The sequence below is a fragment of the Mobula hypostoma genome, chromosome 3 (genome assembly GCF_963921235.1).
Source record: "Mobula hypostoma chromosome 3, sMobHyp1.1, whole genome shotgun sequence".
Taxonomy (NCBI): domain Eukaryota; kingdom Metazoa; phylum Chordata; class Chondrichthyes; order Myliobatiformes; family Myliobatidae; genus Mobula; species Mobula hypostoma.
In genome coordinates this window covers 83,459,870-83,482,182 of record NC_086099.1, presented here as the reverse complement: position 1 = coordinate 83,482,182, position 22,313 = coordinate 83,459,870, and the positions used below count along the sequence as shown (strand labels likewise).

The following is a 22,313-nucleotide window of genomic DNA, read 5'->3' as shown; positions in this document are numbered from 1 at the left end:
AAAAGTACTCCCACGCCTAAGTATTGGTTAGGAAGAGCAAATTAAAGCAGGTTTAAATAAATTATAAATGTATGTAGTTATTACTCACTATGCAATTGACAACTTACAATGGACAATTTCATAGCTTTGGGTGGAACTGCACTCTTAACACACAATATTGCTCATATAATTAAAATCAGAGATGAAGCCTAGCACCAATGAGATTAGCAATTTGCTATCAACATTAATAGCTTTTTTAGTTGATTTGTTGATAATAGGATATTAGGGATGATCTCAAAAGTAAGGATTTATTTTAAGTTCACGATATAATGCAATTAATATGTAAATGCAAAGTTGTAGAATGGTCGGAAAAATACAATGCTTGTGAAATACTAAGAGACATATTTAGTTGAAAAATACACAATTAGACAACAAAACCATGTGATTGTAAGGATTTCTCCAAATCTGTATCATGAGACTAACACAAAAACAGATCTTCAAACCTCGTGTGTCAATTTTTAAAAAATACATATCACCACAGTCCCAGGAACACATTCCCAGGTTCACAAGAGACTAAGATCTAAAACTTGTAAATTCCTTACTCCACCACAACATCATTAAATGGCTTGGACCAGAAAGTATTTGAGAGGAATTATTAATGAGGAGCAGGAAATTATGCCAAATATGGTAAAAGACAAAAGGAACATTGTTACCAATTAAATGTAGTTTGTTCAAACATTCCCAAGTAATTCATTCTTAAAATTTCAGGATTTTGTGATAGAGTTTTGGAACACAAATGCAACATTTATTTAAGCTTATAGACCAACGTACCATAGCAGTCTTTCCAGAATAAATTTATGGTATCTCTCAAAGACAAAATATGTTTTCAAGATTGCTATGATAGCATATGTGAAAGGATGCCTGCACAGTACTACAGTCAGAAATTACTATAAAACCATGCAGGCCACAAGCAAGGCACAGGTTGATAGAAGGAAGAGATTTTCAATCAGCTAGCTATCTGTCTGATTATATAGAAGTAATTGCATACTTGTTTCAGATATTATTACCTCCATACAATTAGTTCAGTTTGACTAACCAATTGTTAAATAAAGTGTTCTATGTAAATTGGTTTGCTGTAAAATCTTTGGAGAGAACTGGCGATTATGCTGGATTACCTTCAGATGTAACATGGGATAGCTCAAGCTTTCATTAGAACAGCTCAATTTGGATTTAAATCCATAGAATTTACTGTTACACCATCCAGTTCTTTTATATTTGATAAGACAATTTTTTCATAAGATATTTATTCCTGTGCAAAGTTTAAAATTAGCAATGAAGGATACAGCTTCACAAGCGAGAATGAATCATTTAATTTGGCCCATTAACTTTGTGAAAAAAAAACACAAGGCTACAACATTCTGTGTTAGTAGCTTCCTTAAAAGTGATTATATGGAACACTCTCCAGTTAAGTGCAAGCTTTTAAATGATAATCCTCAAGAATGAGAAAAAAATGTGCAATTCAATTAGTTAAGATATCTACCCAGCTCAAATGCATCCTACCATAATAACAGGCATCTTCATAAAGCAGACACAAGTCCATTCCAATGTATTTCTACTTTCGTGTGGAAGATGTGAAATCAAGTTCTGTGTCTTAAAAAGCCATACCTTCCATATTGTCGATTACACTTATTGTTATGCATCAGATTTATGACCTGTACACTATCACAATAAAATAATAGATAATTCTAAATATTTTAATTCTAAATTAATATTTGAAGTGAATGCTCTACAAATTTAATATTTCATGCTTACAAAATCATTTGCTTTCTTACATTTATGCTACCTATAATATGGGTGACTTGAACAAACATGAAAACCAAGAAACTTTTTGAAATAATTGCATTGTCGTATTAAACTCTTTGTGTGTCCTTGGACCTTTAAAACTATGGACAAAGAAGTTTGATGCTAATGTGCTGGTCATAAGAGAATAATATCGTGCAGCACCAAATATATGGATATAAGTAATCATTATTAAACTGATGTGAAATAAAAATGTAGGTGATACCTTTCACAGTTGGTGTTGCCCAGGCAAGGATTCGTTTCACAAGGCAGCAGTTCAGCAGTACTCCTTTAGAGAGGCCATGCTTCTTTCGAAACTCAGAGATATCTTCTCTCCATTTCTGGGTCCTTTTCTCAGAGGGCTTAGTCATCATGCACAACACTGTTATCCACAATGTAGGACAATTAACTTTAGGTGGCACCTTCCAGCTGGATTAAAATTTCTAGATAAAGGAAACGAGGTTCTGTCTCAGATGAAAGATTATGCATATCACATGTTGAGGAAAAGTAATTACAAGTTTTAAATGGACATGTTTTATGTTCTCCAGCATCTTTATGACTCTTTTGCATATAAGAAATGGTAAAATGTTAAAAACACTGAAAGATCTTAAATTAGGTGCTGAAATAAAATCATTGAATAACTTTCCTATTTCAATTTAATTCAGAATGGTTTTTGAAACTTGCTAACACAAAATTCAACTTTTAAAAAATTCTCAAGATTCATGTGTAAATTTCTCACTGCAATTTCAGGTTCAAATATTGCCCAGTTGTTTAACCTCTGGACATCAAAGTTTAAAAACATAGTAAGGTAGCAAAATTGTGACAAATTAAAGACTATGTGCTTATATCAAATCAAAGCAAGCTTAATTGTCATTCAAAACATACATGGATACAGCCAAATGAGACAGTGTTCCTCTGGGGCCAAGGAGCAAATAGACATACTTTCCAATAATTGCATTATATTGATTTGCAGTTCATTTTTATAGTATTTACAATCTCATCACCATAACTATTAACAGAGAACTAAAATTATACTTTTGAAACATAAAAGTACAAATTAATTTTATGAATGGGAAATACCACTGATGTGTGGGAAGGTCAAAGACTATTCAAGAAAAAAAATCAATAAATAGCTGTTTAATTTCAGCAAGTTGATGTGGGATCTGTCCTGGATAAATTAGAGCTGGAGAGTAACAAGAAGGAATGTAATTGAGCTACAAACAACCGTTTCAAAGGTGATTGCTTCACAGAATGCAGATAGCCACAATGGCCAAGGAAGGGCAAGCAAAGTCCAAGCTCCCTGGTTAATAAAGGTGAAAGAGAAAGATACTGGCTTGAATAACAGAGAAAGTTAAATATAATTAATACACAAGTACAATTTCAAAAGTGAACCAAACGATATCAAAAAGACAGTACAGACAGCAAACATAAAAGTGGATGCAAAGGTCTTCTATGGAGATTTTAATCAAGAAAAAGGTATGGTAGCTAATTAGAGGTAAAATGAAGCATTAGGCAAAGATATGGCTGAAGTACTCTATGCGGTATTTTCTAAGATATGTCTTGTAAGAAGGCAGTGCACTTGGGTGCAGCAGCCTCTATGGGGCTAACCAAAGATATTATTGTCTTTTTTTTTTAAGTGTCTTTTTAGGATTGCAAGACACTATTGGACACTTGAGAATTTCAGGTACTTCATGTCTACCCCATGAGCAAATTGTGCCTTGGTGGAGGAGCTGAACTTGGTGCAGATCATGTTACTGCCTGCCTCAGGGTGGTGTCAGACGCAGTGCACGACGGCAGCGTACAGGCTAACAGTGAGGGATGGTCTAAGTTGTTTTTCTTGTGACTGGGAGACCCTGCTGGACACTGGTAATGTGGAATGCTACAGATCTGGTTCACTGGTTTATTGGCGGGACCAACAGCAGAGGAGCTGCGTGGCCTCAGTTGTAGTGCCAAGTAGGCCTCATGACATAGTGTTATCCAGGAGAGATGACACCGGAGACAGCGTGGCGTGGCGTCCATGCTGCTCTCCCGTGTTTGCTTGGTGGAAGACAAGCTAGATTGTGTTCGTCTGCAGACTGCCAGGGGTCTTGCTCGGCTAACAACATCCATGGACTCAGGAGTTTGGGCTATATTATATTTTATTTTGTGACTCCGTGTCTACTGCTCTCCTATATGCACCAAATGTGCCCTGTGCTGTGTATGACTGTCGGTACCGTGTTTTATACCTTGACCCCAGAGGAACACTGTTTCATTTGGCTGTGTTCGTGACTATTCATGTATGGTTAAATGACAACTAACTTGAGCTTGAACTTGAATAATTTGTATCTATAATTATTAAGATAGGGAACTTTGCCAAAGTCGTGGTCACCTACGCTGTGCTGGAGTAATAGGTGAGACTAAAACAAAAAGAGGGTACTAGGAAGGGTTATAGTATTTAAAGGCGACAGTGGCTAGGAACAGGAAACACCATGGAGGTGCTAACCACAATATTGCAATCCTTCTTGAATGCAGGAGTGATACTAAAGGGTGCAAGGAACAAAAACATCATCCTCCTATTCAAAATATTAGTAAAATGTAAACCTGGCAATTACATGCCAGGTGGTTCAATATCAGTGTCCACAAGGACAGAAACCACAATTCTGCAGAACACTGACTGCATTGTGCATAATAATGGAATAATGAAAGGAGCACCAGTACAGACTTGTTAAGAACATCCTTGTTTAAGTTAATTAGTGAAGTAACAGAATAGACTGCACAATTGACGTACACATATACTATCCAGAAATACAGGTTATGAAGCTTGACAGCATTACTGAAGTCCATGGAATATTTTTAAAAAAGCAGGCAGTAGCAGCACAGTTACAAGCTGGCTAAGAGCAAGAAAACTGTTGTGAATAGTTGTTTGTTGATCCAGGGGGAGGACTCCAGGGAAGATGGTTGAGAGTCAGAATTAGGACTGTTGCTTTTTGCAATACATTTTGACAGGTTATACTTTAGGCTGCAGACTTAATTTCAAATATTGCTGATTACAAACTGCTTCATCAGAAAAATAAGCAAGTCGAAGACCTCCTCGCTCCAGGCACAGACAGCTGGTTAAGTCAAGTAAGAAATCGCAATATGTCAAATCTTGATGAGTATTGAACTAATCTCTGTCAACTAATTTCAGTTTAGCCCACAAAACAATAATGGTAACAGAAGTGCTGCCACAAGAAAATCAGTGTTTAAGATCTCAAGGATACCACCTATTTAGCTTTTCAGATAGTGTAACTCAGGCCACTATATGACCTTCAACTAACAGGAGCTGCGACATTTCCACAGTATCCAGAATGCCCTGAGGTCCACCATAATTAGCACCTCTAAAGATATTTGTTGTTTCCTTGCCAGTAAACTTCAGAATTGGCTAATGGGATTGGCCAGGAAATCCAGGAGCAGGAATTCTTGGATTAGAATAAACACCACACCCTTTGTGAAAAGGAATTGCTCTACAGGCATCTGAAGGCCAAGGTCAGAAAGAAAATCTGTGACTGCAAGAAATAATGCTAATAACATAAAAATTAGAAGTGAAGTAGATAGGGTTTAAGACTGTGAAGGATAATGGATTTGACGGATGCACAATAGATACAAGTTAACACAGAAATGTCAAGTGCATTTTGGTTAAAGAAAGAGATGAGAGATGATGCACATGAAAAAGTACAATGTTAATAAAAGTTACAAGATAAAGGCATGGAAGCATTTTAAGCAAACTTTTGAAGGTAACAGAAAAAGTTAATCAAGTTTTTATTGGACCTGACCTTCGATAAATAGAAGCAAAACTCCCAAGTATTTTGGATACTATCCTAGAATTTCCAATAAAGAAGTTCTTCATATCCAGTCATACAATACAAATTTTGGCACAACATTAAGCACTGATTAGGCACAGAAGATAGTTGCTAGAATGTTTTCAAGTGACAGAGAGATTGAAAATGTGCTGATAAACAGTTTAATGAGGGCAAAGCTAAGAGAAGATCTGATAGAAGTAGTTAATTAAAACATTTGATAATCATTTGGAGAAATATTACATCATATAGAGAAAGAATAGGTAAGCGGAAGTAACTAAATTGAGCATCGTACATATTTCATAGACCAAAAAGTTTTCTGCACTGCCAGAATCTACAATTCTATGATCACCAATTGAACAGGCAAAACAAAATGATTTTGGAATCCATAAGTGTTAAGTGGGATGTGGAAATAAAACAATGAGTCAACTTGAATAATGTGAATGATAATTTAGCATTAAAACCAAATGAGTCAGTATACAAGCAAAACTTTCAAACCATTTAAACATGTATACTCACTTACCACAGGACATTGCAAAAATGTCCAGGGTTTGATTCCCTTCACTTTGCCCCCATTTAACATAAAAGTTAAATTGTGATTTTGATTTTAAAAAATTACGAAATAGTATCCTATTATGAAAAGGAACACAATTTTTTTTCATATCTCATTAAACATGAGGAGAAAATGTAACTCGACTAATTAACTTTGTGTCAGAGATAAAAATACAAATCGTAGTTTCTTTCCTGTAGAAAATTTTAGCAAAGCAGTTTGCTGCCATCGAAGCCTTATGATTTCCAGCTTATTTTAATCAATGACTTCTACTTCAAGAGTTAATAGAAACATCACAGGAATATCAAGCATTAAAAAGTATTTTTGCTCAGCCATTTGGAAGATGCTAGTTGTGAAACATTTACAAGAGTCATTACAGGGGCTTCAAGAGAAAAATTAATCAGGTGATGTGAAAACAATACTGCATCCAAATCCTTACATATAGAACTCCATAATTTTGTGATTATGGATGGCTTCATGCACAGACAATCCTATCAATTAATTCCATGTGAGGTGGATAGGCTTCTATTTTTTTCCCATCGCTGCTATAAGAAAAATAATGTTGCCAATGATGCAATGATATTTTACAAATTAGAAACAAGTAAGGAATATGATCCTGCATGAGGTATGGGGAGTAGTTGGGGCGTAGGGGGAAGTCTCATTGAACATGTAAACATTATTGTTTTGTGAGAAAGCCAGATAGAATTTGACATGCTTCTCTCTGTGATTGCATTTTTCTCCCATCTCAACGGACCTGTTGTATGTACTGTATGTACATGACCTCATATAAATTAAAGATTTTACATTTATAAAATAGTCTTCCGAAAGTCTATTAAGAAGAGTTTGCTATAAGGCAGCACAGACTTTATTAGGAACATTTCAGTATGACTTATATGGTTCTGTTATGTAAACAAGACAATCACTAATACCAAGCAATAGCTTCCCCAAACTGAAAATTCATAAATGATCCAAAATTCTTTTGAAAAAATATATACCTCAAACGTATTTAATAATGAAGAATATAATATCCAATGAGAAAATAAACATAAATTTTAGGGAACAAAGTAGAGAACATGTACTTAAAATATACTGAATATAATCTTAAATAATCATTATATTTACCTCCTAAAATCTGGCTGGAAATGATCAAGAACAGAATCTCGTTTTACAATATCAATGAAATCAAAAATAGCTGCATATTTAACCAAATACAAGCAGAACACTTTACCTAACATTGATATCAGATGTGGTTGATTGTTAAAGTTCTTTGCAATTTTTAACCAATGTATATCTAATTTATATACTGTAATTAAGCATATTGTTTGATTAAATGATAGGACTAAAATAGAGGAATATTGAGCAATCATTAACATTAATTACTTTTTCCTTTAATACAAAAATAACACTGATGCTCCATGTATATTTTGTTGAAAGAAATTCAGAATTTTATTCAAACGTAAAAGGGCTTTCAAAATATATTTAGTTATATCCATTACTGCATCCTTATTTCAATTGTTTGCCAAAAATTAACCACACAACTTCAATAATATTGATGAAGAATTCATAATGTTATAAATGACACTGCATAATCAGACACAAAATTAGTCATTTTGCTAAAATTGAAATAACTTTAATTGATATTATCGCAAAGGAAATTTATCTTACCTTAATCTTGTAGCAGGAAGGATAAGCCATAAATTAATCCTCCTGCGACTGCAGCAATTATCCTGCCTACTCAAGCTTTCTTAGCTTCACAGAAAGGGGCTCACCCCTGTGGTTGTTATTGAAAAACCAGGCTACCAAAGCGAGAGAAGGAATCACAGGTTATTTGAGCTTTACAGTAGTTCCACTTAACAGATGAGATCAGAAGCTAGTTACAGTTAGTTTATAAAACTGGGATCATTCCAATACTGCACTTCCCACTTGTTCAGGCAATCCAATGAATCTCTCTATGATCACATTTATCACAATGACTGCTACTTCACAGCAACTGACAATCCTTTAGCAACAACCAATTACAAATACGGGCCAACTGCTGTGCTCCAGATGGGCGTGGGGGTAGAGCAGGGAGATGGTAACACTATATTCAATAGTTTACCTCAAATCACTCAAATCTTTCAAGATCAAACTCCACGTAAACTCAATATCGCTGCCAATTATATTGTAATCACTAGGGATTCATATGAATAACATCTACACAGAACTGCCGATTAATGTTAAATATTCACAACATCCTTTTTGTCTTTCAGAAAAGGAAAAACATCAATTCCTGAATTAAATAGGGCACTTTATAATGCCATCTTTGTCTCAACACTGATTACTCTAAAAGTATTAATTCATAACCATACACTACATATTTTGGATAATAAAGAGGCTATGTTATCATTACACGCGGAGAATTAAGCACTCCTTTAAACAGTTTGCAACCTCTCAGAAAGCTGCTTCTTTAACTGTTCTGATCTGTGCAAAGCTAACCAAATGCTTTATTTCTGTCAGTTCAGTAACAATGAACTACAACACTGTCAACAAATTCTGTGCAGCTTCAAAATCTCAAACAGAATTTTGCACTTGCTCCTTAGGAAATGATGATGCTTCAATGGATAGATAATTGAATTCTCCTTTGAGGACTGAAGAAGATGTTCTTGGATGTTTGTGGGATCTCAACTTGTAGCGCCAAATTCAAAACATGAACACAATGTTTTAATTTTAGTAATTTTTAATAACTGGCCAATTGCACTGTGGCAGGGTGCCACAGAAAGTTTACTCCTCCCCACCACCATCACCCCTCCCCTAACTCACAGTTGTGGCAGATGTTGCCTGGGGAACAGCCAGCATATTTAAATGCCTAGATTCCATGAAGTGATGGGATTAAATGTGCGGAAATTCCAATCCACCAAAAACAGCAAAACAGTACTGCAGGAAGTTGTAGGGGTCCCCAACTATGAAAACATCTCACCACAGCGTAGTAAAACTTTTGCGAATCTGACACACTTGAGATTTTGCCGATGACAAAGTTGCAGATTTTCTGTGCAATTCAATGTTCTTACTTTATAATTCAACACACTTCTAATTTATTTTGTTTTAAATGCTGCAGAAAATAATTTTTCCAGATAAACTGATACATTTAAAGGAACTGCAGGATTAAAGGCCCTGCTGTCAAAACAGAAACAATGAAACAGTACTAGATGAACGATCATTTCCAAATAGTAACATAGCAGATTATTGGAGATTTACCACATTTGTGACATTTTAATCCATTCCTTTTAACTCAAAGTCAATTTTAAATTATAACATACAAATTTGCCAAAGTAAAAGTATTATATCCAATGTTGGCAGCAGCCTCCCACAAGCATGGTACTTATTGACCACATTGATGGTCCACCTGCTCCAATGAATCCTTGGAGTTCAGAGATTTTGATCACCAAATGGATTGAACCCATTGCACCAAGCAAACAACAAAAAAAACTTGCTCTTCACTTGACACTTTTAAAGTCAAGGACCACATAGAAAGGGACTCACAGACAACCTGCAGATAGTCAATAATATCCTTGTGACTCATGTGATTAATATGGAGCTTGACAGCCATAACAACAATATATTCTCCTCGGAAGATGACTTTCAACTGGCAGGGAAAGAGTTCAGAGGAAGTGCCTGAACAAGGACAAAGAGTGTTACTCCTTGTCCTTGAGTGAACAAAGAGAGATCAATTTGTCACTGCACTGCCAAGAAGTGATTTACTCCATGCTGTGCTCAACCAGAGAAGAAACACTGATTCTATGATGAACTTGACAGCACCATCTCCAAACCTCCAAAAACGGAATACATTTACTTCGTGGGGACTTCAGTGTAAGAGTAGGAGCACATCATGAAACACGGCCCATTTGTCTCAGAAATCAATGTATGAGGATCATAAACTAAAATAAATAGAACGCTTGAGCAATGTTGCTATCATGACCTAATGGTAACTAATACTTTCTTCCAGAACAAACCTTGATATAAGATGCCCTGGTGGCATTCAAGGTCAAATCATTGGCACCAGCTGAAACTGATCATCACTAAATGTTCACTGAACAGCAATGCATGAAGCTGGAGCAACACTCAATGACATAGATCACTGCTTGGTTTATGACTGACGTCCTCCTCCTCCTACTTACATTTTCAACAGGATATGAAATGAAGTACTACCAGCTGTGCTGAAGTCCCGGCTAATAAATAACACAAGACCAGAATTCCTTAACCTGAGGTTGGGTGATTATAATGACCTAATTTTTACACTTCCTGGTTGGGGCCCTCTGTTCACACTTCATACTCCCGATCAAACAACATTTCCCCATGCAACCGCAGGAAGCGCAATATCTGTTTCTTTTATTTCTCCTCTTCCCACCCCAATCCCCTTCCTGGGTGTAGCAGAGATTCATTTGTACTTCTTCCAATCAAAAGTATTTCGTCTGGTTTTTAGAATGTGGCCTCGACCACAATGGAGAAACCAAACATGGTTTATTTCCAGACCACCTATACTCAGTCAGCAGGAATGACCCTGAACTTCCAGTTACACTGCGGCTGCTATTTTAATTCACAATCCTACCACCTACTCTGACTTCTTAGTCGGTGGCACCCTGCACAGTTACAGTGAGGCCCAGCTTAAACTTCAGAAATGACAACTCATTTTTCATCCAGACTTATTGCAGACTATAGGAATCAAGACTGAAGTTTTCAACTTCAGGGCCATACAGCATATATCCAAGGGTACTTAAAGAGGTCTGTGATTATACATACAAACCCTGAACATGTATTTTTCAAAAGTCATTGAAGACTAGTGAAATTGCTATGGACTGGAAATAGGCTAACATTATCCAAGAGGGTGACCTCACTGACCCTGGTAACTATAGAACAGTAAGCTTAATGTGTATCGCAGGCAAGGTAATGTAAACCATAATAAAGAATGAGATGGAAAAGCAGCCGATAAAAACAGGTATGTTAGCAGAAGGCCAGTATGAGTTCAGAAAAGGGGAAATCATGTTTTACTAATACGCTGGAGTTCTATGAAGAGGCAACTAAAATTTATGGTAACAATAGAGCGGTTGATATCATTTACTTGGACTTCCAGAAGGCTTTTGACAAGGTACCCCATAGAGGTTAATAATCAAATCAAAGGAGGTAGGGATTCAGGGCAAGGTGTGCGAACGGGTGCAGAATTGGCTCAAAAACAAAAAGCAATGAGTTATGGCGAGAGAATTATTTTCACATTTATAAAAGCATCCGTTAGTCTTGCGAGACCATGGATCTGCGCCTGGAAAGTCTTCACTCTTCAGGGCGCAGGCCTGGGCAAGGTTGTATGAAAGACCAGCAGTTGCCCATGCTGCAAGTCTCCCCTCTCCACGACATCAATGTTGTCCAAGGGAAGGGCATTAAGACCCATACAGCTTGGCACCAGTGTCGTCGCAGAGCAATGTGTGATTAAGTGCCTTGCTCAAGGACACAACACTTTGCCTTGGCTGGGGCTTGAATTCACGACCTTCAGGTCGCTTGTCCAATGCCTTAACCACTTGGCCACATTCCAACATTTCACACCTAGAAGTTGTTAAAAGTGGGGTTCCGCAGGGATTGGTTTTGGAGCTGCTGCTGTTTTAAAATTTACATTAATGATTTGGATAGGTGCATAACAAATAAACTAGTAAAGTTTTCCAGTGGTACAATGTTAGGGGGATGGGCTGATAACACTCAGGCAGCAGAATCAATCTAAACAAAATCCAGATGTAGGTAGATAAATGGCATATGAAATTTAATGTAAGCAAATGTGAAGTATTATATATAGGAAGTAGAACTATTAGATATAAATATACAATAGGGGGTCTTGAGTTGGAAAATCCTCAGTATGAGAAGGATTTTTGGTGTCCTGGTAGATTCATCACTCTCAGCATCTAGACAATGCACAGAAGTAATTAGGAAGGCTAATAGAAAGTTGAGCTATATAATGCATTCAGTGGAGTTCAAGTCAAGAGACGTTCTCCTTAAGCTGTATAATGACCTGGTGAGCCTCATCTTGAATACTGTGTGCAATTTTAGTCTCCATATTATGTGAGGGATATTAAGGCACTGGAAAGAGTCCAGAGAAGGGCAACTAGACTCATTTCAGATCTGCAGGGTATGAGCTATGAAGAAAGATTGAAAGAAGTAAATCTTTTTAGCCTGAGTGAATGTAGAATGAGAGAAGACATGATTGCAGTGTTCAAAATCATTAAAGGGTTGCCAGCTGATACTTCAAAGTTAATCCATCATCAAGGATACAGGGCCATAGGTGGAGACTAGTTAAGGGGAGATATCAGACTAACATCAGGAAGCATTTCTTTACACGGTGAGTTATGGACACATGGAACAAGCTACCTAGATGACAGTAGTACCTTAGAAACTTACAAAACTAAACTTTAGAGTTATTTCAGCACACTATGTGCATAGGAATTTGGCAAGCTTTGTTGGACTGAATGGCCTGTTCTTCTCAACACTTTCTAATGTCTTAATGTACAGATAACTTGTTTGTGTTTTTTTCTGGTTATATCAGGACTGGCTATTGTACTTGCCACTTCTCTTCCTCTTTTTTCCCCCTTTTCACTTGTATATTCTAATCTACTTAGCATATCCCAGTCACTCAGATTCTGTCACAGAGAAGAACATGTTCACCAATAAAACATATAACTCCATATGATACTGGTTTATTATTATCACATATACCAAGATGCAGAGAAAAGCTTGTCATGCATACAAATCAAATCATTACATACTGTATTGAGCTAGTATAAGGCAAAACAATAATAATTCAGATTAAAGTAAAAAAGCTACCAAAAAGTGCAGTGCAGATAAAAACAAAGTGCAAGATCATAATTGTTATGAATTGTAACTCCACAACATAAGGCTAATTGAAAGAAAAATATGGAGCCAGGAATAATGCTTCTACTCTACTAGTTTCATTTTTACTTTTAGTGAGATGCACACATATGACATGGTGGCATAATTATTTATGCCATTCACGTACATTTACATATGACCCGTAATTAAATTATTTAAACAAAGAATACTTAATCGGACAATATATTGACTATGTTACTCAAATATTTCTGAAATATTAAATACACAACATAAAGGTATATTACAACAGCTTTAAACCAAAGCAAAGAGGCTATCACTATAAATTTTTTTCATTCCAGAAAATTATCATTTCTGAGGAGACTTTAAACTCCAAAGGAAGTCAGTCTGTCACACAGATGAATGGATACCAAAGTGGAAGAGTTAGTAAAATCTATCAACTTACTTTACTTGGCCTAAATTCCAGTAAAATTTGCCTTCTGCCTGTACTTCACCATTACAGGAAAACTTCAAAATCATTCTGAACTCTTTTGTCTCTCATCAAGGGAAAGGGCATGCCCCAGGATACATAAATATGGGAAACTTGGATAAAACCAAGTTTGACTGTGGCAATTAAGCCCATTGAATGATTTCTCTTCTAAGTCTTGCAGAAAAAATAATTACTGGAATATGGAAAAGTGAAGGTTGAGAGGTACTTCTCAAGGTCCCTCTTCCCTCTGGGAGAAGGCTCAGGAGCTTGAAGGCTCGTACAGCCAGATTTGGGAACAGCTTCCTTCCAACTGTGATAAGACTGCTGAACGGATCCTGACCCGGATCTGGGCCGTACCCTCCAAATATCCAGACCTGCCTCTCAGTTTTTTGGCACTACCTTACTTTCCATTTTTCTGTTTTCTATTTATGATTTATAATTCAAATGTTTAATATTTACTAATTTTTACTATTTTAAATGTTTTTAATATTTAATATTTGTAATCCAGGGAGGGGGAAGCGCAGAATCAAATATCGCTGTGATGATTGTACGTTCTAGTATGAATTGTTTGGCAACAATAAAGTATAAAGTACTTAATTCGTAAGGGCATCAAAGCTCATGGGGAGAAGACAAGAGTGCAGTTCTTGGCCCAAAGCATCTTCCCAAACTACTAAGCTGATTTTGGAATTTGAAAATCCACAGCTGCCATCATCACCATCATCATCATCATCATCGTCATCATCATCATCACAATTCAGTAATTTCAAGAGAAAAGCTACAAATAATGGAGATCTCACCAAGACATTTAGTTGTCTGAATAGAGGTGTTTTTTTCAAGCCATGTAGGTAAACTGACTGCCTACCAAAGGTGCTCAGTGTATTCTGATCATAAGAGATAAGGTATGTCATGATCAACCAATAACAGTTCCTGCAAGATCTGCAACAGGGCTACACTTTGGCACTTTCTTCTTACTGTCACTACCGTTTGTCATCGATTCAGCCATAGATAGAAACCATCAACACATCAGAACTGATAAAAGACCTTTCATTGACTATGTAGAACAGTCCATGTTCCAAGCCTTCCCTGGTATTGCTCCCCAACTCTTCCTGTGCTACATTGACAATTGCATTGATGCTTTTCATGCATCCATGCTAAGCTCATCAATTTCATCACCTTTGCCTGCAACTTCACCTTGCCCTTAATTTCACTTGGTCCATTTCTGACACCTCTTTCCTCTTTGTCAATCGCTCCATCTCCATCTCTGGAGACAAACTATCTACAGACATCATATATAAACCTACCAATTCCCACAGCTTCCCATTCTGTCTCTTGTAAAAATATTATTTGCTTTTCTCACTTCCCTTGTCTCTGCTGCATCTGTTTCCAGGATGAGGCTTCCTTTCTAAGACATCAGCGATGCCCTCTTTATTCAAAGAATGGGATTTTCCTTCCTGCAACTTTAATGCAGCCCTCACACACATCTCCTCCATTTCCCAGAAATCCACATTCACTCCATCTTCCCATTGCCTTAACAGGGGAAGAGTTCCTCCTGTCCTCACCCAACACCAATGAGCCTCTGCATCTTACACATCATTCTCTGCAACTTCTGTCACCTTCAACAGGAGGATACCACCAAATATCTTTACCTTCCCTCAACTCTCTGTTTTCTGCAGGGATTGCATCTTCTAACATTCCTTGTCCATTTCTCCCTCCCCAACTAATCTGTCTCCTGGCACATATCCCAGCAAATGACAGAAATGCTACATTTGCCCTTTCACCTCCTCTCTTACCTCCATTCAGAGCCCTAAACAGTCCTTCCAGCTGAGGCAGCATTTCACCTGCAAATCTGTTGAAATCATCGGTTTTATTTGGTGCCACAACCTCCTCTACAATGGTAAAACCCAACATGAACTGGGGGACCACTTTGTCAAGCACCTCCACTCTATCTGCCAAAAGCAGAATTTTCTGATGGCCAATCATTCTAAATCCGATTCGCATTCTGTTCCGACATGTTGGTCCATGGCCTCCTCTTTTGCCACAATGAGGCCATGTTCAGGATGGAGGAGCACACCTCATATTCCATCTAAGTAGCCTCCAACCTGATGGCATAAATATCAATCCCTCCTTTTGGTAGTTTTTATTTTTTCTCCTCCCCCTTCCCTCTTCTTCTATTCTTCCTTTCTCCTCCCCACCTATCACCACCCCCTGGTGCCCGTCCTTCTTCCCTTTCTCCCATGATTCACTATTCTCTCCTGTCAGATTCCTTTTTCTCCACCCTTTTACCCTTCCAATCCATCTGACTTTGCCCATCATCTCCTAGCCAGTTCTCCTTCCCCTCCTCCACATTTTTATTCTGGCATCTTCCCCACTTCCTTCACATTCCTGAAGTGCCACAGCCTGAAACATCAACTATTTTTGTATTTCCATAGATGCTGCTTGACCTGCTGAGATCCTTCAGCATTGTGTGTGTGTGTAGAATTGATAGAAGTTTGTCTGCATGAGAATCAAGGAAAAAGCATAAGAGGAGCTTATCGGGGAGATGCCTAATGGCTGTGATCCCAAAGCAGCATCTTATTCCACGGAGTATTTCCAGCAGTTAATAAACAGACTATAGGCGCAAGGTATAGGAGTAGAATGAAATTATTTGGCTCATTGAGACTGCTTTACTATTCAGTCATGGCTGATTTATTCACAACACGCTGGAGGAACTCAGCAGGTCGGGCAGCACCCGTGGAAAAGATCGGTCGACCTGCTGAGTTCCTCCAGCGTGTTGTGAGTGTTGCTTTGACCCCAGCATCTGCAGATTATTTTGTGTTTACGATGGCTGATTTATTTCTCTGTCAACCCCATTTCCTCACACTCTCCCTTATCCCCTTAATGTCCACTTAAAATATATTTGATGACTTGGTCTTTACAGCCTTCTGTGAAAAGAATTTCATAGATACAGCACATTTTGGCTTAAGAAATTCTTCCTCATCTCTGTTCTAAAGCGATGTCCTTCTATTCCAAGACTGTGTCTTCTGATCCTAGACTCTCTTCCTATGGAAACATCCTCTGCACATCCACTCTATCTATGTCTTCCAATATTCAATATGTTTTAATGAGATTCCCTGTCACTCTTTTAAATTCCAATGAGTACAGCCCCATAACATTATACATTAAACCAATACATTAGACCAATTATTCTTATAAATGTCCTTTGGATACCCTCTAGTACCAGCTCATCCTTTCCTAGATATGGGGCCTGAATCTACTCTCAATAGTTCAAATGTAGTCTGAACAATGCCCTATAAAGTCTCCACATTACATTTTTGCTCCTTTATTCTCGTCCTATTCTACCATTGCATTTGCCTTCCTTAGTACCAACTCAACCTGCAAGTTAACATTTAGGGAATACGACACTAGCACACCCATGTCCCTTTGCACTTCCAATTTCAGAATTTCTCCTCATTTAAAAGACAGACTATACCTTAATTCCTTCTACTAAAGTGCATAACCATATACTGTACTTCCCTACACTGTATTCTATCGGTCACATCTTTGTCTATTCTCCCAATCTGTCCAAGTCCTTCTACAAACTCTTTGCATCTTCAACATTATTTTCCACCACCTATATTTGTATCATCCACAAAAGGCACTAAATCATCAGTTCCATCATTCAAAGCAGTAAGATATAACGTGAAAGTACGAGACTCAGTACTTTCCCTGATGATCACGGCTAGTCACCAACAGCAAAGCAGAAAAGGATCTTTTTATTCCTTCTCTGTCTTCTGCAAGCTAGCCAATCTTCTGTCCGTGCTAGTATCTTTCCTGTAACACCAGGGGCTCTTGTCTTGTTTATCAAGGGCCTTCTGAAAATCCAAGTAAACAATACCCACTGACTCTGCTTTGTCTATCTTGCCTGTTATTCCTACAAATAATTCAAACAGATTTGTCAGGCAAGATTTCCCCTGAAGGAAACCATGAAGACTTCTACTTATTTTATTGTATGCCTCCAAGTACCCTGAAAACTCATCCTTAATAATGGATACTAACATCTTGCCAACCACTGAAGTTAGGCTAACTAATCTATAATTTCCTTTCCTCTGCCTCATTCCTTTCTGAAAAGAGTGGAGTGACATTTGTGATTTCCCAGACCTCCAGAATCTAGTGATTCTTGAAATATCACTACTAATGTCTCTGCAATCTGTTCAGCTACCTCTTTCAGAACACTGGAATGTAGTTCATTTGGTCCAGATGACTTACTCACCTTCAGATCTTTCAATTTCTCAAATACTTTCTCCTTAGTTATAGTGACAACAATTTACTTCTGCCCCAGTACTCTCAAATTTCTGGCATGCTTCCGGTGTCTTCTGCAATGAAGACTGACAGAAAATACATATGTATTGATTTCATCTGCCATTTCGTTGTTCCCACATTTCTACCTCCCCAGTGTCATTTTCCTACAGTCTGATATTTAGTTTAGCCTCCCTTATTTTTCCACTTTTTATATAACTGAAAAAATTCTAGTATCCTCTTTTTATATTATTGGATAGATTAAACTTCATCTTTCATCTTTTCTCTCCTTATTGCTTTTTAAATTGCTTTCTGTTGTTTTTTTTTCCAAAGTTTACCAATTCTCGAGCTTCCTATTAGTTTTTGCTATCTGTATGCCCTCACTTTTGCATTTAAGCTGCCTTTGACTTCCTTTGTCAGCCATGGTTGCCTTATCCTCCCTTTAGAGTGTTAATAACAGTGAACTTCCTACAAACTCACAGACAATTGGACGTCCATATCTGCCCTGTGAGTGCAACCATAAGTGAGTAATGAACATGGAGAACATCAAATAAAAAAATAACCACTGAAAGTTCAGGCATCTGGAAGTCACTTGTTTAGATGGGCATTGGAAGAGGCAAGAAGAAATTGAATGCTTAACTGACTAACAAGAGCCCAGAGAAAAACAAGGACCAGCAAATTTCCACTTTCCAGACACTGCTTTTGTTTATAGAAAGTGCATCAGGGTCTTTCATTTGGTAGTGGAATGCCCCAGGCACAGTGGGTAATGTTCAACATGGGAGCTGACAAGAGAGATGGATGCCATCAGCACGTTGTTGCTGGACTGCAGGTCTTTGCTAGATATGGAATTCTGTGAAGCATAAAATGCAGATACTGATGTCCATGGTGTTGGTTCCAATTTCATAGGGTCACTGAAGCATTGTATTTGAATAATGACCTGAAAATGTTACCAAACATTCATAAAGTCATTGGAAAATTAAGTAATTCAAGGAGTTTCTAACTGCATCTTTCCAGGGTGATAATGAGTTTAATGCTATATTAATATTAATAAACTTTTGGAGGTTTTCTGAAGGACTAGGAAACCCAACAGATCTTTGAACACCTGATTGGAAACTGCACTGGAATTAAGTTGTACCTAATCAGATACACTGACAATAGAAGAGGTAAAAAAGGTATCATTTCTATCCTATATGAAGTTCAATTTTTGTTTGTGACTCTAAAAGTAAGTGAAATATCAAGGATGAATAACGAAGTGTGCAGCTGGAGATAAATACCTGATAGAAAGGAGGAATAGAATAAATATTATTTTCACAGATGGAATCATAAGATTTGGTAACACTGACGATAATCGTGGTTTACAGTCAAAGCTGTTTTAAAGCAGTCAAGTCTTTCTTGAAATTCAAGAGTGAAATTTATGGATTTGAATTTTACATGATTTTAGCACAATTTTCGTTTTTGAATATTATTCAAAAGCAACAGTTGGTACAACCCAGGGAACAAGTTATAGTTTAACCTTTATACTCTGATAAAATCAAGGAATCATTCAATGTATATTGCAATTTTACTCATTTATCCAGTTTTACTCTGCTCAGATTGCATTCATGAATGGGAATTTTCTTCTTAATGTGTTCTCATTCTCTACTGGGCATGGAAATGATAAAATCTATTATATAATGTATTACTTTACTGCATCTCTACATTAGAAGGAGATAGTTGTATTTAAGTCAATCACATTCAGTACCATTGGGGCTATTTGTGTTCTGCTCATTTCCTGACTCATATCCTTAAAATATCACATACCTTTGACATGCAAGTATTTCATCTTTTATTATTTCACACATGTTCTTGCTGGATCAGCAATTCAGCATTCAGCAAAACCATGGATATATGTGACAGGAGATATCTGGAATGCTACAAAACTTGTAAATTCTTATCTCAAGGTTCCATTTATCTGATCATTAAAAATGTCTAAATCAGCCAAAGGTCGACTTATCACCAACACGTATCTATGAGTTTCCCTGAGATAAGATCTATCCTTGCAATCAGCAGCTCAAATGTCAGAGTTTTCAAACACACATTTCTGGTACAAGTGATTACTCATCAATATTTATTTCCGCCCAGACAATCAATTCTGTATTCTCCTGAGGTTTACTATGTGTTTGGTTTGATTATCCTACTCAGACCACAAACCTTACTTTCTAAGCAGATTCTATAAGATGAGAATAGTAACACACACAAAATGCTGCCTGGCCTGCTGTGTTCCTCCAGCATTTTGTGTGCGCTACTTGGATTTCCAGCTTTCCTTTTGTCTGTAAAATGAGAATTCCTACTTGCTGAATATAAACAGGAATGATACTAAATCTCCACCCAGGAGTGTGAACTGCGCCCAATCAGTGAATGGGAGCATGGGAAGAAGAGGCAACTTCACACAGGTCCATAATTGAAGATTAAAAAAGTAGCACTTCGCGTCAGTTTTCAGAGCAACCTTGTGAGCAAGGTTGATTAACGAGGGCAAATAAAAACAAGTCAGGGAAAGTGGAGTGGGTCAACATAGAGTACCCTTGTGGCTATTCCCCTCCGTAATAAGTATTCCATTTTGGATACTGTTGAGGGTGACGATCTACTGGAGGGAGCCGCAGCAACGGGATCTTTAGCACTGAGACTGGTGCTGAGACTCATAAGAGAGATGTGTAAAGGAATGCAGTAGTGACAGATTACATAGTTAGAGGAATAGCGATGAGATTCTGTGGACTGATAGAGACACCCAGATGGTATGTTGTCTCCCAGGTGCCAGGGTCAAGGATGTCTCAGATCAGGTCTACGGCTTTCTAAAGGGTGAAGGTGAGCAGCCAGAAGTCTGGTATATCTTGGCACCAGTGAAAGGTGAAGTGGTCCTGAAGAGAGATTCTAGGGAGCTAGGTAGAAAACTGAAAAGCAGGACCTCTAGAGTAGTAATCTCTGGATTGTTGCTGGTGCCACTCACCAGTGAGGGTAAGAAAAGGATGATATGGCAGATAAAGGCGTGGCTGAGGAATTGGTGCATGGGACAGGGGTTCATATTTCTGGATCATTGTGATCCCTTCTGCGGAAGGTACAATCTGTACAAACGGGACAGGTTACAACTGAACCCAAGGGGAACCAATATCCTTATGGCTAGGTTTGCTAGAGCTGTTGGGAGGTTTAAACTAATTTTCAGGGGGATGGGACAGTTGGTTTCCAAACAGAGGCAGTGTATAGTGAGACTGCTAACAAGAACAAGCTGATGATAGGGCAAAATTGTAGTCAACGGGGTGAGTAGCAATGAAAAAGGGCGACAAAATTGAAAAGGATGATGAATACAGGACTGAAAGTGTTACACTTAAATGTACACAACATACAGAATAAGGTAGATAAACTTGTAGCACAGTTACAGATTGGCATGTGTGATGTTGTAGGCATCACTGAATCATGGCTGAAAGATTATAGCTGGGAGCATTGTATCAAAAGGACAGGCAGCTAGGCAGAGGGGATGGGGTGGCTCCATTGGTAAAAAATGAAATTAAAGAGGTGATATAGGATCGGAAGGTGTAGAATCACTGTGGGTAGAGCTAAGAAACTACAAGGGTAAAAAGATCACAATGGGAGATCTATACAGAGCTCCGAATAGTAGTGAAGATGTGGACTACAAATTACAATGGAAGGTGGAAGGTGCATGTCAAAAGGGCAATGTTACAATTGTCATGAAAGATTTCAATACGCAGGTAGATTGAGAAAATCAGGTTGGTGCTGGATACCAAGGCAATGAATTTGTAAAGTGCCTATAAAATGAGCAGGTCATGTTTGAGCCCAGCAGTGGATCAGCTATTCTAGATTGGGTGTTGTGCATTGAAATGGAATTGATTAAAGAGAGCTTAATGAAAAGGAACTCTTAGGGGTCAGTGATCATAATATGATAAAATGCACCCAGCAATTTGAGAGGGAGAAGCTAAAGTCAGATGTATCAGTATTACAATGAAATAAAGGGATCATAATATGATAGAATTCACCCCACAATTTGAAAGGGAGAAGCCAAAGTGGGATGTATCAGCATTACAGTGGAGTAAAGGGAATTACAGAGCCATAAGAGAGGAGTGGGGCAAAGTTGATTGGAAGGGGACACTAGTAGGGATTTCGGCAGAGCAACAATGGCTAGAGTTTCTGGAAGCAATTTGGAAGGCACAGGATAGATACATCCCAAAGACATAAAAGCCAATGGGAGGGCATATAATAGAGCAAAAGTAAGTGGGAATTTAGAGAGTTGAGAAGTTCTTAAAAACTAACAAAAGGCAACTAAAAAGTCATAAAGAGGGAAAAAGGTGGAATACACAGGTAAGCTAGCCAATAATATTAAAGAGGATACTAAAAGCTTCTTCAGACATATAAGGAATAAAAGAGGTCAAGGGTAGATATCAGACCAGTGAAAAATTATGCTGGAGAGGTAGTAATGTAAGACAAAGAAATGGCGGATGAACTGAACAAGTATTTTGCATCAGTCTTCACTGTGCAA

General features: G+C 37.7%; 1 protein-coding gene across 1 annotated transcript in view; it reads right to left on the bottom strand.

Moving 5' to 3' along the window:
• kcnip4a (potassium voltage-gated channel interacting protein 4a) overlaps window positions 1-7,884 on the bottom strand; it is a 1,016,612-nt gene extending 1,008,728 nt beyond the window's left edge. The window contains exons 1-2 of the mRNA XM_063043372.1: window positions 7,849-7,884; window positions 2,045-2,261 (exon numbers count right to left, since the gene is read on the bottom strand). Of these exons, the coding sequence (XP_062899442.1) occupies window positions 2,045-2,192 (148 nt within the window). The 5' untranslated portion in view covers window positions 2,193-2,261; window positions 7,849-7,884. The remainder of the gene's footprint in view (window positions 1-2,044; window positions 2,262-7,848) is intronic.
• Between the last annotated feature and the right edge of the window lie 14,429 nt (window positions 7,885-22,313).